At 40.4% G+C, this 21,694-nt stretch overlaps 1 protein-coding gene across 1 annotated transcript in view; it reads right to left on the reverse strand.

Annotated features, from left to right (window-relative positions):
* The window catches only part of LOC118832682 (testis-expressed protein 11-like), a 53,636-nt gene extending 41,161 nt beyond the window's left edge, over positions 1-12,475 (reverse strand). The window contains exons 1-3 of the mRNA XM_036740014.1: positions 12,439-12,475; positions 12,125-12,203; positions 966-1,117 (exon numbers count right to left, since the gene is read on the reverse strand). Coding sequence (XP_036595909.1) covers positions 966-1,117; positions 12,125-12,203; positions 12,439-12,475 — 268 coding nt within the window. The remainder of the gene's footprint in view (positions 1-965; positions 1,118-12,124; positions 12,204-12,438) is intronic.
* Positions 12,476-21,694: the final 9,219 nt, after the last annotated feature.

Here is a 21,694-nt window from a genome sequence, read left to right on the forward strand (position 1 = left end):
TCAAGCTCACTGTGGATCAATTTCTCAATCTGAGAAATGAGCATGCTATGCTTCCTCTGCAGCATGGAGCAGGGGATAGAACACAGGACGCCTCAGCCACTTACTCTCTGTGTGCTCATGGCCAAGGTCCTTAAGGTCCCAAAGCTTCTCTAAGGATGGGGACAGAAATATTTGGAGAAATGAGAGAGGATTCAATGAGATAGTAAACGGGAAAGCATTTTGAAAATGGCAAAGCACCATAGGGCTGCAAGGTGGTCATCAAAAGCTCATAAAACTGTGGCTATTCAGAACTCTTAGGCAGCGATTCAACTGCATAGCCAGCTTTTAAGAACCAAAACTTAAAAGAAAAAAAGTTAACCAACTAACTGGGCAAAAACCTTTCTAAAATATCCTATTTCCCGGCTTCCCTGCCTTCTCACGCACTATACTAGGCCCAATTTTGCCATTGGAGGATGATCTGGGTCCTCATCATGAATGTTTGCCTCAACCCTAAATGGTCCTACATTGCTTTGGGTCTCCTTGTGAAGCAGCCAAGCTGTCTCCCACTTGATATTATCGTTCCCACCTGTAATAGTCCCCTTCCCCACTTTAGTAACTGGCTGTGGCTAAAACTACTCTGAGTTGTGAAACTGTAAAACCAAGTTTGCCTGTTATCAATGCAAAGTACACCAAAGTAAACAAATGCAAACTAAAAGTAGGCCTTGGGTACGAGGCTGAAGTGGACTTTGTGACTGACGACAACGTGGGCTGCTTTCTTCCTGAGTCTTGGCTGCCTGACACCTCCCAGATGGCTAACCTCTAGATAGCTGAAGGGCTACTATACTCAGTGGCCATGGGACAAAGGACAAAGGAAAAGGTGAAAAAAAAGGAACCCCAAGTTCTCTGCCATCTCCTGCTATTTTCCATTCTCTCTGTCTTAGGATGATTCTCTGCAGATTACCGCTTTTCAGTAACCAGTTACAGACCTGTAAGGATGTCCTCAACCTTCTCCTTGGCAAGCTGGTCTTCCTTCCTTTGTAAGAGGAGCTCAACGTGGAGCAGAAACGCTTTCCCCACATCTGCTGACGACTCAAACCGGTTACAGACAGTCTTCAGAAAATCAAACCCCATAGAATCTCTGACAAGGAGAAACATTTGTAAGTAGTCTGGATTTAGTTACCAATTTCACCACACTGATTCCCAAACATAAAAGGACCCAAGGTTGTCTCTGCCCTCCCAGGTCAGAGAGCTTGAGACGCATGATATGATAGCATTCTCAGAGAGAGCTGAAGAAAAGGGTGAAAAGGAGAGTAAAAACAAAGCTCCAGATCAATCAAGCAGAACGAAGATTAATAACAAAGCTCCAGAAGTTGTCTGAACGGATACGAGCACATGCCATCATTCCATCTCGGCCTGTGCTTTTAATATCTCACATTTAGACAAATGATAGTGGCTAGGGAATCGGTCTCAAGATTGCTTGCTTCCTTTGGGCCCATCTTCTCTCAAAACATGTATCTCACTGATCTGTCAAATTTAGATTGTGAGAAGACCAGTCTAGGCCCACACCTATTTCTATGTTCCTAAAGAACAATTTGGCAAGCTCTTAACACCCAGCGGGTATTAAAAATTATAAAACTCGTTTTTGGCATTTTACGAAGCAGTAGGAGGGAATGCTGCAAACAGTAGGAAAGCATGAAGTGAAGAAAGGTAAGAAGCTAATAAGTCCGCTGTTATACATTAAAACCAAGAATTGTCAATAAAACATTTCCTAAGTGCTGACTAAACTGGTCATTACGGACCGTTTCTCATTTCAATAAGATTTCTAATAGCTTCTTCCTCGTTGTGAATAGAGACACCAGCTCAGGAAGCATGTCTACATTTCTAAAGGTTCAGCACTTAGTGCCACCTTGCCTAGGGACCTCCTAAGGACTGCTATCTGGCAAGGGTTCTTCACCCAGGGAGAGTTTATTTTTTTTTAAATATTTGGACGACTGTATTTGAACAGAATTTGTTCCCCTTCTAATCCTTTCTTTTTGTTTTTATGCATTCAAAAGCATTCTTCTGAGGAGCTGAACTCCTCAAAGACTTCTTCACCAGACTGCCCAAAGGGCTCATGACACACAGAAAAGGCCATGGAGCCCTGGACTAGATGGAGATTGTACATCTCTAAAAAAGGAACTAAGTACTTCTTTCAGCCCATTCGTACATAAAAATAGTGATGCTAGCCAAATATTTCAGAGAAATCAATTAAGCCATCAATATACACTCATCAAGCACCTCCTGTATGTGTCAGGCACTGTGCTAAGTTCTGGGGACACAAAAAGAGGCAAAAGACAGCCCCTGCCCTCAAGGAGCTTCAAATCTAATGGGGTGGGAGGGGGGAACAACATGAGAACAAACACATACAGGACAAATAGGAAATAATTAATGGAGGGAAGGCAATGGAATTAAGAGGAGTTGGGGAAGACTTCCTATAGGTGGGATTTGGGATGGGATTTAAAGGAAGCCAGGGAGGTCAATAGTTGGGAGTGGAGGCAGGGAGCATTTCAGGCATGGAGAACAGCCAGAGAAAATACTGAGAGCCAAGAGATAGAAGGTATTGTTTATGGAACAGCCAGGAGTCAAGTGTCACTAGATCAAAGAGTATGTGTCAGGGAGTCAGGTGTAAGACAACTGGAAAGATATGAGGGGACTAGGTTATGAAGGGCTTTGAAAGCCAAACAGAACATTTTGTATTTGACCCTGGAAGCAACAGGGAGCCACTGGAATTTACTGACTTGAGGGGGCAGTTGACATGGTTGGACTGCATCTATGGACCCCATCTATGGACCGCTACCAGTCTGACCACTCCTCCTCTGTCTCCTTTGCTGGATCTTCATCCACATGTTATGCCCCTGGGTATTCCCCAAGCCTCTGACCTGGACTCCTTGAAATACTCCTACCTCATTTTAGCTCTGATACCTTAACTAGGTGAGAACAAGTCTCAATCAATCAATTCCAATCATGAGCTTTGACCTAACTGCAAAAAAGTCTTTGAAAGCCATTTAACAAAGTGAACTGATGTCAGATAAGAGTTCTGTTCCAATTGTATGGGAGATTTCATGATGTCCACTGGGTCCTGTATATCAAATGAGATCATATTTGTAAAGCACTTTGTACAGTGCCTGGCACATAGTAGGCATTATACAATCACTCCCTTCCCCTTCCCTATAAAAGCATCAAGTGAGGTAGAAAAGGACTTAGTTCAAATACTGGAGTCTGTGGCTTTCCAGTATATCCTAGAGGAGGAACAAAATGGAAGGGAAGAAGAGACCTCAGCTTCAGCTTTAACCAGGGCTTTCGACTTTACAGCTTTCAAGGGTTCTGAGAATGTTGAACTTCCCATCTTCCCATGGGTATCCTCAATGGCATCTCTGGATTCACCAGTGTCTCCCTCCTTCTCCTCCCTCCCAATGCAGGTCAGTACCTTCTCTACAATGTAGAGTCTTTGGAGAGTTGCCTGGGGGCATTGAGAGAGGGGTGACTTTTCCAGGCTCACATAGCCTGGAACCTAGGTCTTCCTAGTTGCAAGGTCAGTTCTCTACCTAGTATGACACACAGCCTCTCACATGAGATTATATTGATGTTTTTTTTAGTCTATTTTGTTTTACTTATTTATATCTAGTATTTTATTTTCCCCCAATTACATGTAAAAACAATGTTCAACATTTGTTTTTAAAATTGAGTTTCAAATTCTCTCCCTCCCCATACCCTCAATTTGAAGGCAAGCAATTTGATATAGGTTATATACGTGCAGTCACACAAAACATATTTTTGTATTAGTTGTGTTGTAAAAGAAAACATACACCAAAAATTAAAAAAAAACAAGAAAAATAAAGTTGAAAAAGCATGCTTTGATCTGTATTCTGACTCTATTAGTTCTTTCTCTGGGGATGGAGAGCATTTTTCATCCTAAGTCCTTCGGAGTTGTCTTGGATCATTGTATTGCTGATAAAAGCTCTTACCTTGTAAAGCTGTTACTTTGTACAGAGTGCATTTCACTTTGAATGGGTTCATGTAAGTCTTTCCAGGTTTTTCTGAGAGCATCCAGCTCGTCATTTCTTATAGCACAATAGTATTCCATCACAATCACATATCACAACTTTTTCAACCATTCCCCAATTGATGGGCATCCCCTCAATTTCCAATTCTTTGCCACCGGAAAAGAGCTGCTATAAATATCTTTGTACATATAGGTCCTTTTCCTTTTTTATCGCTTTTGGGATATAGACCTCATAGTGGCATTGTGTGGTTTTGTAGGCCTTTGGGCATTGTTCCCAATTGCTCTACATAATGGTTGAATCAGTTCACAACTCTACCAACAGTGTATTAGTGATGAAACTATATTGTTCATAATCTTCCATCCTCCTCCTTGAATTTATAATCTAAACTGATGTTACCCTTGGCTGTTATGTCTCTTCTTGACGAGAGAAAGCGTTTTCTGGTTAAGACAATTTTTCTAGACTCTTTTGTTCTATTAGGGTTGATATTAGGAGTTAAAATTCCTTAGGAAATGGCAATTATTTGAGTTGATGTCTGTTCTTTTACTCATTTCCCATTTTTCAGCAACAAAAACTTGTTTTTAATTTTTTTTATTCTGAGCTTAAACATCGAACAAGATAGGCAATTCCACATACGTAGTAAAATAGAATAAGAAGATTGTACATGAAACTGCAACTCTCTATTACATGTACATGTATATATAACAAAAACTTGCTTTTCTTTTAAGTATAAATATATTTAACCTGTAGCTGTCTTGATTGTCTATGCTGCTTTCTGGCCTTCCTTCTGTTCTTTTCTGTTATTAAAAAAAGATGCCTCCATGACCCTCTTTCCTTTTTTAAAAGAAAATTCTTATGACATAATATTCCACTAAATTAATTTACCATGATTTGTTCAGCCCTTCTGCAGTTGATGGGTGCTCCCTTAGCTTCTAGTTCTTTGCAGATTTTTTGGTATCTATGGATCCTTTTGTCTCTCTTTGACGTACAGGCCTAGTGGTGCTATTGTTGGTATCCACAGTTTAGTGACTTTGCAGAATGACTGGACCAATTCACAGATCTACCAACAGTGCAATATTGTACTTATTTTCCTATGGCCCCTTTCACTTTTGTCTTTTTCCTTTTTGTCATCTTTGCAAATCTGATGAGTGTGAGGTGGAACTTTAAAATTGCTTTCATTTATATTTCTCTAATTATGACTTGGAACACTTTTTCATGCGGCATTGGAAGCTTGACTTTTTTCCTTAGAAAATTGCCTGTTAGAAAATTATCCTTTGACCATTTATCAATTGAGGAATGGCTCTTATTCTTATAAAGTTGAATCTGTCCCTTAAATATATTAGAAATGAGACCTTTATCAGAGAAACCTGCTGAATGACTTTTCCCACTTGTTTCCCATCTAATCTCAGTTTATGCAAAAACTCTGCTTTTATAAAATCAAGATTATCCAATTTAATTTAGTTTGGAGGGTCTAATTCAATATTTTAAAGAATGTCTCCATCTTCATCTTTTATAACAGATAGGCTGCAAATACTCATCTGTGATCCTCTATATTCCTTTTCTGGTCATAGATCCAAAAGATAATTTCTTCCTTGATCTGCTAATTTCTTTATTGTGTGGCCTTTTATATGTAAGTCATGCATCCATTTGGAGCTTATCTTGGGATTTAGTGTGAGATACTGAGGACTAAAATTAATTTCTGCCAGACCACTTTCTAGTTTTCCAAGGAGTTTTTGTCAAAAAGTAAGTTCTTATTTGAGTAGCTAGGACCTTTGGGTTTATCACTAAGTGTTTTTACTTCTGTACGTTGTGGCCCTGATCTTGTTGTAGGCCAGCCCTTAGTACAGTGCCTGGCACATAACAGGTACTTAATAAATGTTTTATTGATCTGTTCTACTAATCCAGCTCTCTAGTTTGAACCAGTAGCAAGTCATTTGGATTATTATGCTTTGTGGTCTAGGCCCCTTTCCCATTTTACTTTCAGTATTTTTTATATTCCTGACATTTTTGGCCCTCCAGATGAATTTTGCTATTGCTTCTCACTATCCATGAGCAATCAATATTTCTCAAACTATTTAGCTCTGTCTTCACTTCTGTAAAGAGTGTTTTATAGTTGCATTCACATAGTTCCCATATGTGTCTCAGTAGATAGACTGCCCAAGTATTTTATAAAATCTACAGTTATTTTTAATGGAATTTTTTTCTCTTCCCACTGGGTTTTGTTTGTAATACACAGGAATGCTAATGATTTATGTAGATCTATTTTATGTCCTGCAACTTTCTTTAAATTTGTTGTTTCAATTAATTTTTAGCTGACTTTTTAGAGTTCTCTAGATGCACTATCATATTGTCTCCAGAAAGCAATTCTTTTGTTTCTCTTTGTCTATGTTTTATTCCCTTGAATTTTTCTTGTCTTATTGCTATAGCTAGCATTTCTGGCACTGCATGAAACCATAGCAGTGATAATGGGTAGACGTGCTTTAATCTTGATGTTACTGAAAAAGCCTCCCTCCTTTTAACACTGTATGCGTTGGCTCTCGATTTTTTATAGCTATCACTTACTCTGTTAAGGAAAAGCTCATTTATTCCCATATTTTCTAGTGTTTCTTTTTAAACCAGAGATGGGTCTTAGATTCTGTCAATAGGTTTTTCTGCATCTGCCGACACAACTGTGTGAGTTTTATTATAGTTGGTCTATTATACTTTGAATTTTTCTCATGTTGAACTATCCCTGCACTCCTGTTATAAATTCAGCCTGGTCATTGTGAACAATCATTTGTAAAGGTTGTTGTGGCCTATTTACAAACATTCCATTTGATATTTTGCATCAACGTTCACTAGGGATATTATCAAGACCATATTTTTATCAAAAAGAATTTGGAAAAGTCCCTTATTTTCCTAATTTTTATGAGTAATTTACATAGTGTTAGACTTAATTGATCTTTAAATGTTTTCTAGAATTCACTTGTAAATCCATCTAGTGCTGTCCTGGAGTTTTGTTTTTTCCTTTGGGAATTCATGATGACTCATTCAATTTCCTCTTCTGATACGGGGCTTTTTAAATGATTAATTTCTTCTGCTAACCTGGGTGTTTTATATTTCATAAGCATTCATCTATTTCATGTTATCATTTTTGTTGACACAATTAGACAAAATACTTTCTGAGTTTCCTTTATAGCTTCTTCATTTGTTAATTCTCTTTCCACATTTTTATATGAATAAGTTGCTTTTCCTCTCTTAAAATCAGATCACTTAATTTATGTTATTAGTTTTTTAAGTTCTGATTTTATTTATTAATCAATGAGTTTGTGCTTTCTGTTAATTTCTTCTTTGATTTTCAAAATTTCTACTTTGGTGTTTAGCTGGGAAGGTGTCGATTTGTTGCTTTTCTGTTTTTTTTTAGTTGCATGTAAAATTTGTTGATTCATTCTTTTTGTCTGTCGATGAAAGCATTTGGAGGCATGCATATTCCCCTAAGGACTGCTTACCTGCAATCCATGTTTTGATATGTTATCTCATGATTCTCTCACTTTCTGTGATACAATTCTATTATCTTTATGATTTGCTCTTTGATGGACCAATTCTTTAGGATAGAGTTCTTTGACCTCCAATTAATTTCTCATCCTTTTTTCCCATAGCTCGTTCAAATAAGTGCAGGTTGGAGTTGTTTTCATTGTATCCTCATCTTCTCACTCATAGTCTTCTAATTTCGTATGGAATTTGATCTTTATTTTTACAGGTCAGCAGTCATTCAGAAATCACTCCAACATCACTAACCACTTATTTCCTCTCTGTTACAACGTAGTTGATTTCATTCTAGTTCCAGTGCCTCTGGACTTTCTTCTTGAATGATGAGTGTGATGTGGAGGCAGAGCGTTTGTGTGTAATCTATAAACCATCGAACTCTTTCATTTCTTACTCCTGAGCCACAGCCTCTGAGACATTTTTGTCATCTCTTCCTATGTTCACCTTTTCAATGAAAGTACCAAATGTTCAAATACAAAGTGATGCACTTTTTGTGGTGGCAAAGAACTAGAAATAAAGTAGTTATCTAGTGACCGACAAAGGGCTATGCAAATGACATATGGGAAGAATCTGAGAAGCGTGCAAAGATAAATATGAACTGATGCAGAATGAAATAAAAAACAGGCAGGAAAACTCTTCATAATGACAAGTAGTTCTTTTTGAAGTAGTAAATAACTGAATGTTAAGCGATTGCCCATCGATTGAGGAACAGCTGAACAAATAATGGTGTATGGATGTAACGGAACATTATTATACTATAAGAAATGATGAAAGGCACAGGTTCACAGAAACTTCGGAAGACTTGCAGGAAGTGATACAGAGTGAAGTGAGCAGAACCAAAAGGACAATTTATATAATTACAACATTATAAAGACAAACAACTTAGAAAGACTTGAGAACTTGGATCAATGCAGCAAACAATTATAATTCTACAAGACTCATAATGAAACATGTTTCCCATCTTTTGACAGAGGAGTGATAGACTCAAGATACGGAATGAGATCTACATTTTTAAACACAGCTAATGCCAAATTTGTTTTGCCCGAGAGAAAACCAAATATTTGTTCACTGAAAACTATACGTTAAAAAATAAAGCATATATTCATTTAGTTGGAGGGCCTATTTGAATACTTTGTAGAACATCTCCATTTTCATCTTTTACAACAGATAGGGCTGCAAACACTCATCGTAAACACTGCAATAAGAGATGACCAAGTGTCCCATGAAATGATCCTTTTCGTTGTTTTTCAATGCACAATAAAACCAACTCTGCCAGCTCCAAGAAAGACCTGGGAGCCATCTTTCCATTTAGCTGCAATTTCCTGTTGACTTCTGATTTAATTTATCTCAAGAATGTCAGCCTTGATATCATTCAGTCCCTCCAGCAGTGTGTCTATTAAGTTGCTGGTCAAGGATCTCACAGTTAAATGAATACATAGCTAAACCCAATCACCAGCATACAGCATGCCATTCCTCCCCAGGCTGCATTCTGACCTTCTCCTACCACACCCCAGAAACCTCTTCACCCTGAAGCTCATTCTTGCCTTGGAATCTATACATGTCCCCCTCTCTTATCTCTACCTCCTGGGTTCCTTCAAGTCATAGCTAAAATCTTACCTTTTACAGAAAGCCTTTCTCAATCCCTTTAAACTCTAGTGCCTTTTTGCTAATTATTTCCAATTTACCCTGTCTATAGTTTGTCCATATTTGCTTTCGTGTTGTCTCTCCCATTAGACTGTGAACTCCTTGAGAGCAGGGATTGTCTTCTTATCTGTATGCCGGGTGCTTAGCACAATCCCAGGCACATAGTGTTTGGTAAATGCTTACTGCTCAACTGATCTCTGAAGTATCACCACCACAGAACTGCCCCACATCCAGGGATGCTAAAGCTCCAGCCAAAAGTCTCTTCGCCAGTTGCCCTACGAGGGAGCACATTTCCTGGGGACCCATAAATGTTAATGAATTCCACTAAGCCTTGCTCTGAAACATTCATTCTATTCATACTCTGTTCAGATGAAGTTGTTCACCCTTTAATGGAGAAGGAATCCACTCTGACATGAGCAGCCATACCACGGGAGAGTAGCCTCAAAAAGTTGTCAACCCTAGGGCATCTGAATATACCTCACCTATTAACTGTTAGAACTCGATTCAACATTAAACAAATGTGGGTTGGAGTTAGCTAAATCCTCATGACCTGCATGGCCAGTGTGACCAAATGCTTTAGTAGACTGATTAATTCATTTCTTCTAAGCTGCATCCATTTGAATGACCTGGAGGAAGAACCAGTTCGAATTTGCGCCAAATCTAAATTATAAATCCTTTCATTACTCTACAATACCCAGAAGCACAAATAGTTAACAGGGCTGCCAAATAGTGGATCCTGCCAGATCTGCTTTAACTCACAGAAATGGATCATTGGTAACTAATTACAATTACAATGAGCCTTCTTGGGGACATTCACTGTTTACACACCAATAGGCATCCCCAGGAGCTTAACTTGTTCCCCTAATTGGATTAAGCAGCCCTCTAACAATTATGTTGACATTTATTTACTTATTTGTGGGGTCCATATTTGAACCAGATTAGTCCCTGCAATATTCCAGATTTTTTTAGGCCCCAGACAAGGACAGGAAATGAATGCACCAGGAGGCAGCTACATCTTAAAACAAAGACAGGGTTTTTCTATGCTTTGTAGGAAACACTCTAGAAACACCTGAGCCATAATAGGGACAATAAGCTTAGAGCCTGGCCTGGAGGTGCTGACCCTTGCTGTGTGTCTAGGGATACCCCATTCCCGATGCCCAGGGTGAAACTTAGTGGTGCCAGAGAAACTTTTCAGAAATCAGAGACAGAACATAAGTAAGATGGTTTTGGACCTTGGATTCTGTGGTGACCTGCCTGCTAAAACCTGGAGAGCTGAGAGCAATTATTAGAGGGGCCAGAGGCAGAGAGCTTTCACCTGGCCAGCCACGACTGACCGATATGAAACCCAGAAAGCTGAAGAGCGGCCAGGCGTTCTGTGCATGGAACTTTCTGACCTTGACAGCAATAGCTTGGAGGAGTCTTATAAATGGATACTGTTCATTTAGTTTGGGTTTTAGTACATTTACTCTCCATTTGCAAGAGTAATCCTTTGGGGCCACATGAAGTTGGGGGTGAGATTAGGATCTTTCATGGGACTATGGGCATGAGTATATATGTACCTTCAGAGGAGGTACTGCCCGCACCTGAGAAGAGGACAGGGGTTGGAACACCATCTAGTGGTTGCTGCAGAGATAGCAGTCTCAGAAGCAATCAGCCTCGACCCCACCCCGCTTGGAAGGCACATGTCCTTGGCCCCTTCTTTACCCTGCCTTTCCCTCCCTAATGGGCCTGTGGGAAGGGTACTCTCTGCCCTACACTTAGTCTAGCTTTGATCCAGAGCTTGTGCAAAGGAAAGGTTTGGTCCGGGCCAGCTCAGGCTAAAGAATCATAACGCCTAAACTGGAAATATATTTATTCTGAGCATTGGTGGATTTGGGAGGCAGAGATCATTCTGCTGCAAAACGTCCTCAACTGAAGCTATACTGCCATTCAAGGAATTCACTGGAGAGAATGTGCAGTAGGAGAAGTGACTCAGCCAAGGCCACACAAACTCCAGAAGTGCAGACCTGGCTGGGCAACAGTATTAATAGTATTAATACTGTTAATAGATGCTGCTGGGGGTGCTGCAGTGGATAGAGTACAAGGCCTGGAGTCAGAATGACCTGAATTCAAATCCGGCCTCAGACACTTACTAGCTGGGTGCCCCTGGGCAAGTCACTTCACCCTGTTTGCCTCAATTTCCTCATCTGTCAAACCACTCTGGCATCTCTGCCAAGAAAACTCCAAATGGCATCAGGAAGAGTGAGACATGACTGAGAATACCACCGCCTCCCTGGGTTGATATGAAGATCAAGCCAGATCTTAGTACAGTGCCTGGCACATAACAGGTACATAATAAATGCTTCTTCCCTGAGTCCCCATTTTACTATCATGTGTTCAAACTTGTTCTGTACATTTGCTCTCAGCTACTGCTATCTTGCCACCTATTTTTGAATTCTTATTAGCATTCTAACACAAAATTGCTTTTCTTTTCAACATTTTTAAAGGGGGGAGGGGAGGAGAAAAAAAGGCAGCAAGCAGACAGGAGACAGCCATGACATACCTGTACATTCTTGAAAGGCCCCTCTGGGGCCCATCACCCCACACTTTGAGAAGCTGGCTCCCCAGACTGACCATGGGAGTTAGCAGCCCAAGAACAGGGAGGCTCGGCATTGCAGGTGTCAGCCATTTTGCCTTTTCTGAACTCTCCTGTCACTCGGTTCTTTGATGTTCATTGAATCATTTCAAGCTGGGTATCAAGCTTTCCCTTATAATTGAGCAGGTTCCATTAGCCAATGAGCAGATGGGGAGGCCTAACAAGCAAATGGCTGCTTTTCTGCACAGCAGCCTTTGCAAACTATATTTTCAATATCAAACAATGTGGCATTCTCCTGCATGGATAGATTATCTCATAAGATGATTAGCATTTAGAGAAAGAAAAGCCAATGTGCCCATACCTTCCATACTCCAGAAGCAGCTTAGCAGTGCTCAAAAAGTAATCAAAAGGTACCTCGAGATCCAGGAGTTTCATGGCAGCTAAAGAGAAAGCAGCAGGAATTGGGTCAGTGTTGTGGCTGATAAAATAACAACTCGCAAACATCTTGTTTTATTTCAAAAAGTGATTAATCAAAGATTCTTCTGGCAAGAAAGTGCTAGCCCCAGTGGATCAGCTGAGACAGATACTGATTTCCCCCTCATCCGCTCTCAGAGCACACAGGACTTAAGAGCCTGATTTATATTTTAGTTTTCTATGGAAAACTGAGGGCAGTACCTGTGTCCTCCTCACAGTCTCCTTTTGTGCCCACCATTATGCAAGAGCTTAGGAAATGGTTACTGAATGAACAACTGCAGCGGTTTTTTCACTATGAACAGGCCCCACAATGATGTAAGCTTCCTGATCGAGCATATCCTAGGAAGGCATCTGTTCTTTGGATGTGCCAAAGTCTAGACAGCTCTACTGGCCGGCTAGGCCCACAAACCAATTGGGCTTATGATCAGCTTCTGTCATTTGTCATTTGCTTGCTATCCCCTCCTCTCCAACTTTCTCTTTCTTTCCTTCTAGTTGCTAATTGCTCTTTGCCCCCTGAGATCAGTCCCCTCTCCCTACTTCATCCTCAGTCCCCCCGCTTCTGTGATTGTTAAATTAGCAGAGAAGATAGTGATACTGTCTTGCGTTTCATTGGCTCACCTTCACGGATTTCTTCGTCAGATGCTTTGAGTCTCAAAAGGATTTTGACCTTTAAGTACAGCCCAGCTGGATGTAAACAGGCCTATTTTAAACAAAGAAATGACAAGGATAGCATTACCTCTTTGGAACACAAAAGGCTCCTCTCCTCTGGTCACCTAACAACGGGGTGTGGGGGAGGGTTAGAAGCTTAGAAGAAATGAATTAATCAGTCTACTAATTCAGTCACCACAATGGTTTTCCATGTGGCTCACCTCCTACCCAAACTCCAGCAGCTTCCTATCACCTCCAGGATCAAATACAAAATGTTCTCTTTGGCATTCAAAGCCCTTCATAGCCCAGACCTCTCCTATCTTCTCAGTCTTCTTACACGTTACTCCCTGACACATACTATTCCATCCAATGACACTATTCTCCTTTAAGTCACAACTAAAATCTTACCTTCTACAGGAAGCCTTCCCTCTGTTCATTTCTCCTTTTTATCCTGAATCTAGCTTGTTTGTACCTGTTTGCTTGTTGCCTCTCATTAGATTGTGAGCTCCTTGAGGGTAGGGACTGTCTTTTGCCTCTTTACGTATTCTCAGAACTTAGCTCAGTGCCTGGCACACGATAGGTGCTTAATAAATGCTTATTGACTAATGGGATGATTCTTAATCAAAAGCCAATCCAAGTTTTAAAGTCCATATTATAAAATCCAGCATATTCTCAAAGGTATTCCAATATTTTATTCATTCCAACTTTAAGTAATCCAAGAAAAAGAATAGGTACATTGGAAATATTTCTATTAAGGGTTAAACATTTTGTGACAGAAATTAAACTGTGGAACTATGAGCTATGCAATGTAGGGTTACCCAAGATGGACAGGCCACAGTGGAAAATTCTGACAAAAGGTGATCCACTGGAGAAGGAAATGGCCAATGGCTCCAGGATCTTCGCCAAGAAAACCCCATGGACAGTACTGCAATGATAAAAGAGGTGACACCGGAAAATGAGCCCCTCAGGTCGGAAGGTGTCCGATGCATTACTGGGGAACAGCAGAGGACAACTTCAAGTAGCTCCAGAAAGAACGAAGCAGCTGGGCCAAAGCCAAAAGGAAGCTCAGCTGTGGATGTGTCTGGCGACAAGAGGAAAGTCCGATGCTGTAAAGGTCAAGATTGCAAAGGAACCTGGAATATAAGATCTATGAACTAAAGGTAGGCTGGATGTGGTCAAACAGGAGATGGAAAGATTAAACATCGACATCTTGGGTGTCAGTGAACTTAAAAGGATGGGAATGGGTGAATTTAATTCATCATCACATCTACTACTGTGGGCAAGAAACGGAGTAGCCCTCATAAGTCAATAAAAGGAAGAGAAAAGCGGCACTGGGGTATCATCTCAAAGATGACAGAATGATATCTGTTCGAATCCAAAGCAAACCATTCAATATCACTGGACTGACTGTGGCTTCTTATTACAAAATTCAGATTTAAATGGAAGAAAGTAGGGAAAACCATCGGACTGTATAGGTATGACCTAAGTAACACCCCTTATGAATGTGAAGTGAAGGTGGGATTAGATCAGGCAGACAGAGAATCTGAAGAACTATGGGCAGAGGTTCACAAAACTGTACAAGAAATGGCAACAAAAAACATTCCAAAGAAAAAGAGGGGTAAGAAAGCAAAATGGTGGTTTGATGAGGCCTTTTAAGCTGAGGAAAAAGGAAAGCAAAAGGGAAAGGAGAAAGGAAAAGATATGCTCAACTGAATGCAGAATTCCAGACAGTATAGCAAGGAAAGATGAGGTTTTCTTAAATGAGTAATGCAAAGAAATAGAAGAAAATAATAGAATGGGAAAGACAAAAGATCTCTTCAATAAAATTAGAGATGTCAAGGGAATGTTTCATGCAAAGATAGGCATGATAAAAGAAAAAAATGGTAGGTACTTAACAGGAGTAGAAGAGATTAAGAAAAGGTGACAAGAATACGCAGAAGAACTATCCAAGAAAGGTCTGGTGTGGTTACTGATCCAGAGCCAGACATGCTAGAGAGTGAAGTCAAGTGGGCCTTAGACAGCATTGCTCACAATAAGGCTAGTGGACGTGATGGAATTCCAGCGGAGCTATGTAAAATCCTAAAAGATGATGCTGTTAAAATTGCTGCACTCAATATGCCAGTAAATTTGGAAAACTCAACGGTGGCCACTGGATTGGAAAAGATCAGTTTATATACCAATCCTACAGAAGGGCAATGCCAAAGAATGTTCAAATTACCAAAAAGTTACGCTTATTTCACACACCGGCAAGGTTGTACTTAAGATTCTATAAGCTAGGCTTCACCAATAATTACGAGAAGTGCAGGCTGGTTTTCAGAGACAAAGAAACTAGAGACCAAATTGCTGGATTATGTAAAAAGCAAGAAGTTCCAGAAAAACATCTACTTCTGCTTCATTGACTACATTAAAGGCTTTGACTACGGAGATCACAACAAAATGTGGCAAGTCCTCAAACAGAAGGGAGCACCAGATCATCTTACTTCTCTCCTAAGGAGCCTATGTGCAGGCCAAGAAGCAAAAGTTTGAATCAAACATGGAACAACTGATTGGTTTAAGATTGGAATGTATGACAAGGCTATATATTGTCACCTTATTTGCAGAGTACATCATGTGAAATGCTAGGCTGGACAAATCAAAAACCGAAATTAAGAATGCCAGGAGAAATATCAGCAATCTCAGATATGCAGATGATAGCACTCTGATGGCAGAAAGTGAAGAATTAAAAAGTCCCTTGATGAGGGTGAAAGAGGAGAGTATAAACGCTAGCTTGAAACTTAACATCAAAAAAAAACCTTAAGATCATGGCAACTGGTCCCATCACTTCCTGGCAAATAGAGGGAGAAGAAAAGAAAGTAGAGTCAGATTTCATATTCCTGGGCTCAAAGATCACTGCAGACAGCGACTGCGGCCATGAAATTAAATGACACTTGCTCCTTAAAAGGAAAGCCATGGTAAATCTGGACAGCAGACTAAAAAGCAGAGATCTCATCTTGCTGACAAAGGTCTGTATAGTCAAGCTATGGTTTTTCCAATAGCAATGATGGGCTAAAGGAAAGCTGAGCACCACAGAATCAATGCTTTGGAATTGTGGCACTGGAGAAGACTTTGGAGAGTGCCTGGGACAGCAAGGAGAGCAAATCAGTCAATACTTAAATTAATTCAGACTATTCAGTGGGAGGTCAAATACCGAAGCTGAAGTTTGAATACGTTCGCCACGTAATGAGAAGATGGGACTCATTGGAAAAGATCCTGATGTTGAGAAAGAATATAGTCCAAAGGAGAAGGGGACAGCAGAAGATGAGATGGATAGATGGTGTCACGGAGGCAATGAGCATGAGCTTGGACAGACTTTGGGGGATAGTGGAGGATAGAAGGGCCTGGTGTGCTGGAGTCCATGAGGTCAGAAAGAGTACGACATGACTGAATTACTGAACAACAACAAACAACAACACCCACAATTTCTTACCTGGGTCTTCCTGTGACTGACAACATACATTTCTGAGATAGTTGGCCAGGACTAAGGATACAGTTTATGTCTACAAAGCAGAATTTTGATCTGAGGACAGTCAACTGGCCATGGCCTCTCTGATGACAGACTACTTGAGCACAACACATGTTCCAAGTGGGAAGCCAGATAAAATAAACAGCACTAAACGCATCTTCAAACATGAAAGACACCAATAAACAAAATAATGATGCCAATGCTTATGCATTACACTGCTACTTTCTCCAAAACTGGGCTGGAACATACGCCCTGGGTTCACTTTCTGGCCTTCAAAAATGCAGGTCTAGGTCTTCCCATCTTGGGAAAAAAACCAGAATTTCTCTGAGCCATCCTACCAATCATACTATTTCTCTCCTTTTCGTCATCAAACTTCTGGAAAAGTAATTTACACACACTGCCTACATTTATTCACCACTCTATTAAATTGCGTTACCCTGTACTATCTGACTTCTGGCCTTATTTTGCTACTAAAATTATATTCTCAAATGTCGCCAAAGATTTATAACCAGTCCTAAGCGTTCTGGTTCTCTCAAATTCAACCAACATCTACAAAGCACCTACTATGTGCCCAGCGCTGTGCCCTTAGGCAGTGAGGAGACAAAGACAAAAACAGCTCAACCCATGCTCTCCAGGACAGAGCATTCTACTGAGAGGATCTAACATATGCACAAGTAAGAAAATACAAAAAGCAAACAAACTATGTAATACTAAGTAATTTCAAGAGAAAGAGGATATACTTTATTAACCAACTCCTTCTTCCTGACACCATCTCCTCCCTCAGTCTCTGGAGCACTATAGTAGTTTTTCTTCCCTTTAGATCAGGGCTGTCCAAAGTACGGCCCACTGGCCGCATGCGGCCCACAGTGCAATTTTATGCAGCCCACCCGTGTTTACTACGGGTGTGGAAATTGACATAAATGCTGTGTCGATTTCTGTGCTTGCGGTGGACACAGGAGGGCCTCATGGGGGCGCACGGCCCATGCTTTGGACAGCCCCTCCTTTAGATCATTCCTTCTTCCTCCCTCTGGTCCTTAAATGTGGACAAGCTCCATGCTTTTCTCTCGCTACACATTCATCCTCCATGCTCTCATCCATTCATATAGCTTCAATGCCAATGACTCCCACATCTCCAGCTCCACCCTCTTCCAAGTGCCAATTTCCTATCTCCAACTGCTTATTAGAAATCACACATGGAGAAACTGAAGTTAGATTCATTCATTCATGAAATATTGATTATACCTTCTACTGTCACCTCAAGCTCGTCACTTTCATCCCCTTATGATTCCCATTTCTGTCACTGTTTCCATCTTTATTCGAATCATTTAATCTCAAAATATCTAAGTCATCTTTGACTCTTCCTATATCCAGTCACTATGTCCCAGAGAGAGAATCTTCCGTTAGGATCCCTCTCAAATTCATCCCTTTCAAAACAAGACCCAAAGTGGCAGAATTTCAGAGAGGCTTCTATTTGGAATATGGATTATCCAATGGGGGCACAAAACCAAAGCATCTTAGTTGCTTGGTTTCTGGTGACTTGGCCTGATGCTGATTGACTGTTTTATTGGTGGTTATTTAATTCCTATGGCTACTGTCCTCACTCCTCGCCTCCCACTTTGGCACTGTGACTGCCTCCCAATGGTTCTCTTTGTTTCTCAGTCTCTCCAATATAGTTAATGTGATTCATCTTCTTAAGGCATCACTTTCATGAAAGAAAAAAAAGCCTTCAATGGCTTTCCATTGCCTACGGAGGCAAGTCCAAAATCCTTAACCTAGCATTCAAGGCTCTCCACAGTCTAACTCTACCCTGCCTTTACACTCTTATCTCCCACTATCACCATGGATTGTTCCCTAAATTCTTTCGATCACTCCCACCTCCATGACTTTGTTCACACTGTTCTAAACCTGAAACACCCTTTTCCCTCCTCTCAACCTTCCCCAAGTTACACATATCCTTTGGAGCTCAGCTCAGGGTGTTGGACTGGGAGCCTGAGAACCTGGGTTCAAAAGTGTGCTCTGCAAGTCACTCTCTCTGTTCCAGTCTCCTTCTATGTCAAATGTCTGAATCTGTGACCTATGATCCCAAGTGCCGCCTCCTCCATGAAGACCCTCTGAATTTCTACAGCCCTTGCTCTATCATTCAATCCTTAATAATATCCTTGTGTTTGTTGTTAGCTACATGTTTAATTGTCTCTGTCCTCCCCTCAAGAGCAGGAATCATGGCTTAGGCTTCTCTTATACCTCCCATAATGTTCTATAAATAGTAGGTACTCAAGAACTAGTCAGTGAATGAATGAATCCTTAGAGGTGGGGTAAACAAAGGATTTATGACATGATGGAAAGAGCACTAGACTTTTAGAGTTAAGAAAGTCCTGCTTCTAACAACACATACTAACTGTGTGACCCTGGATAAGTCACTTAAATCTAAGCCTTAGTTTCTTCATCTGTAAAATGAACATATGAATATCTGCAGTACCTACCTCAGAAGATAATTCAGAGGAACAAAGTCAAACATGCCAGCTATAGCTCCACATAGACAGCCATCTTTCCAGGAGATACCTCCCAGAGTTGATTTAAGGAATGTCTTTTGAAATCTCCCCAAAGACTCTGATCTGGGCCCTCTCCTCTTCTCCCTCTATATTATCTCCCTTGAGGATTTCATCAGCTCTCATGAATTCCATGTTTACCTCTGTAGATGATTCTCAGATCTATTTATCCAGTCCTAAACTCTTTCTTCATCTCCATCCTGACATCTCCAACTGCCTACTGGATATCTTGAAGTGGATTTCCCATAGACATCTCAAATTCAATAAGTCAGAAACTGAACTCATTATCTTCTCCTCCCAAATTCATTAGACTGTGAGCTCCTCCATCTGACTGTGAGCACCTTGAGGCAGAAACTGTCTTTTTGCCTCTTTCTGTATCCCTGGTACTTGGCCCAGTGACTAGCACATAGGAGACACTTATTAAAGGGTAACTGACTGACCCTCCACTCTTTTGAACTTCCTTATTACCATCCTGCCAGTCACTTAGGCTCACAACCTAGGTGCCATCCTAATTCCCCACTCTCTCTCAAGCCTTGCTTCCAAAATCAGTTACCAAGTCAGTAAATCAGTAAATGAGCATTTATTGAGTACCTACTATATGCTAGGCACTGTGCTAAGCACTGAAGAGTCAAAGAAAGGCAAAAGACAGTCTGTGCCCTTGAGGGGCTCTCAGTATGCTGGGGGAGACAATAAGCAAACAAATCTGAACAAACAAGCCACGGATTGGATCAATAGGAAATCACTAAAAGAGGGAAGGTGCTAGAATTAAGAGGTGCTGTGAAAGGGATCTTGGAGAAGGTGGAATTTTAGTTGGGATTTGAAGGAAGCCAGGAAACAAGGAAGTAAAAGAAGGGAGAGCATTCCAGGCATAGGGGACAGCCATTGACAATTCCTGGAGCTGAGAGATATAAGGTCTTGTTCATGGAACAGCCAGGAGGCCAGAGTCCCTGGATCAAAGAGTATATGGTGCGAAGTAAGGGAAGAAGTACCAGAAGTAAGAAGACTGTAAAGGTAGGAGGGGGCAGGTTATGATGGGCTTTGAATGTCACTCCTGGAGGTGATAGGAAGCCATTGGATAAATAGCAAACCATTAAAAGAGGGAAGGCACTAGAATTAAGAGGGACTGGGAGTCATTCCCCAATTGATATAAGGTCAAAGGATATAAACAGGTAGTTTTTTGATGAAGAAATCAAAGCTATATATAGTCATATGAAAAAATGCTCTATATCATTACTGATTAGAGACACGTAAATTAAAACAACTTTGAGATACCATCTCACACCTATGAGATCAGCTAAAATGACAGAAGGGGAAAAGGACAAATGGAGGGGATATGGGAAAATTGAGACACTAATACACTGTTGGTAGAGTTGTGAACTAGTCCAAACCCTCTGGAGAGCAATCTGGAATTACGCCCAAAGAGTTATAAAACTGTATAACTTTTGATCCAGCAATACTGCTATTAGATCTGTTTCTCAAGGCAATGAGGGAAAAAAGAAGAAGAACCTATATGTTCTAAAATCTTCATAGCAGCTCTCTTTGTGGTGGTAAAGAACTGGAAATTGTAGGGGATGCCTGTCAATTGGGAAATGGCTGAACAAGTCGTGGCAGATGGTCATGATGGAACACTACTGTGCTGGAACAAATGATGAGCAGTTTCATTTTAGAAAAACACAGAAAGACTGGTATGAAGCAAAGAGTGAAATGAGCAGAACCAGGACGACGTTGTACACGGTAATAGCAATATTGTTCAAAGAACAACTGTGAATGAGCAAGTCTTTCTGAATATCATGAATACTCAAATCAACTACAAAGGACCTATATGAAGGAAGATGCTATCCACCTCCAGAGAAAGAACTAATAGATATATACGTAGTATGGTTTGCATGTGTGTATACACATACATATATGTGTCAAATGGTTTATATATAATTATATTATACATATTAAATATGTGTGTGTGAAATGGTGGCCTCTCTAGTGCGGGGTGGGGAGACAGTTGGAAACTTAAAATGTAACAAAAATATTAATTAAATTAAATTTTATAAAAAGATTTTCTTTAGAGGATGAGCTAAGATTTGAAGGAAGCCAAGGAAGTTGGAGTTTATTGACTTAGTGAGCATGGGGATGACAGTGAGATTGGCGCATTAGGAAAATCGAAAGGAAGAAATTCATGACACAACAAGAGATAGCATTACAAAATGCAAAATGGATAATTTTGATTATGTCAAATTGAAAAGGTTTTGTACAAACAAAGCCAATGCAACAAAGATTAGGAGGGAAGCAGAAAATTGGGAAAGAATCTTTACAACCAGGGTCTCTGATAAAGGCCTCATATCTAAAATATACAGGGAACTGAGTCAAATTTATAGGAATACAAGTCATTCCCTAATTGAGAAATGGTCAAAGGATATGAACAGGCCGTTTTCAGAGGAAGAAATTAAAGATATCTAGAGTCATATGAAAAAATGCTCTAAATCTCTATTGATTAGAGAAATGCAAATCAAAACGACTCTTAGGCACCACATCTCTCCTGTCAGATTGGCTAACATGACAAAACAGGAAAATGACAAATGCTGGAGAGAATGTGGGAAAACTGGAACATTGTTACATTGTTGGTGGAGTTGTGAACTGATCCAGCCATTCTAGAGAGCAATTTGGAACTATGCCCAAAGGGCTATAAAAATGTGCATACCCTTTGTCCCAGCAATACCACTTCTAGGGTTGTATCCCAAAGAGATCACACAAGTGGGAAAAGGAC

This window comes from Trichosurus vulpecula, chromosome X, assembly GCF_011100635.1.
Source record: "Trichosurus vulpecula isolate mTriVul1 chromosome X, mTriVul1.pri, whole genome shotgun sequence".
NCBI lineage: Eukaryota > Metazoa > Chordata > Mammalia > Diprotodontia > Phalangeridae > Trichosurus > Trichosurus vulpecula.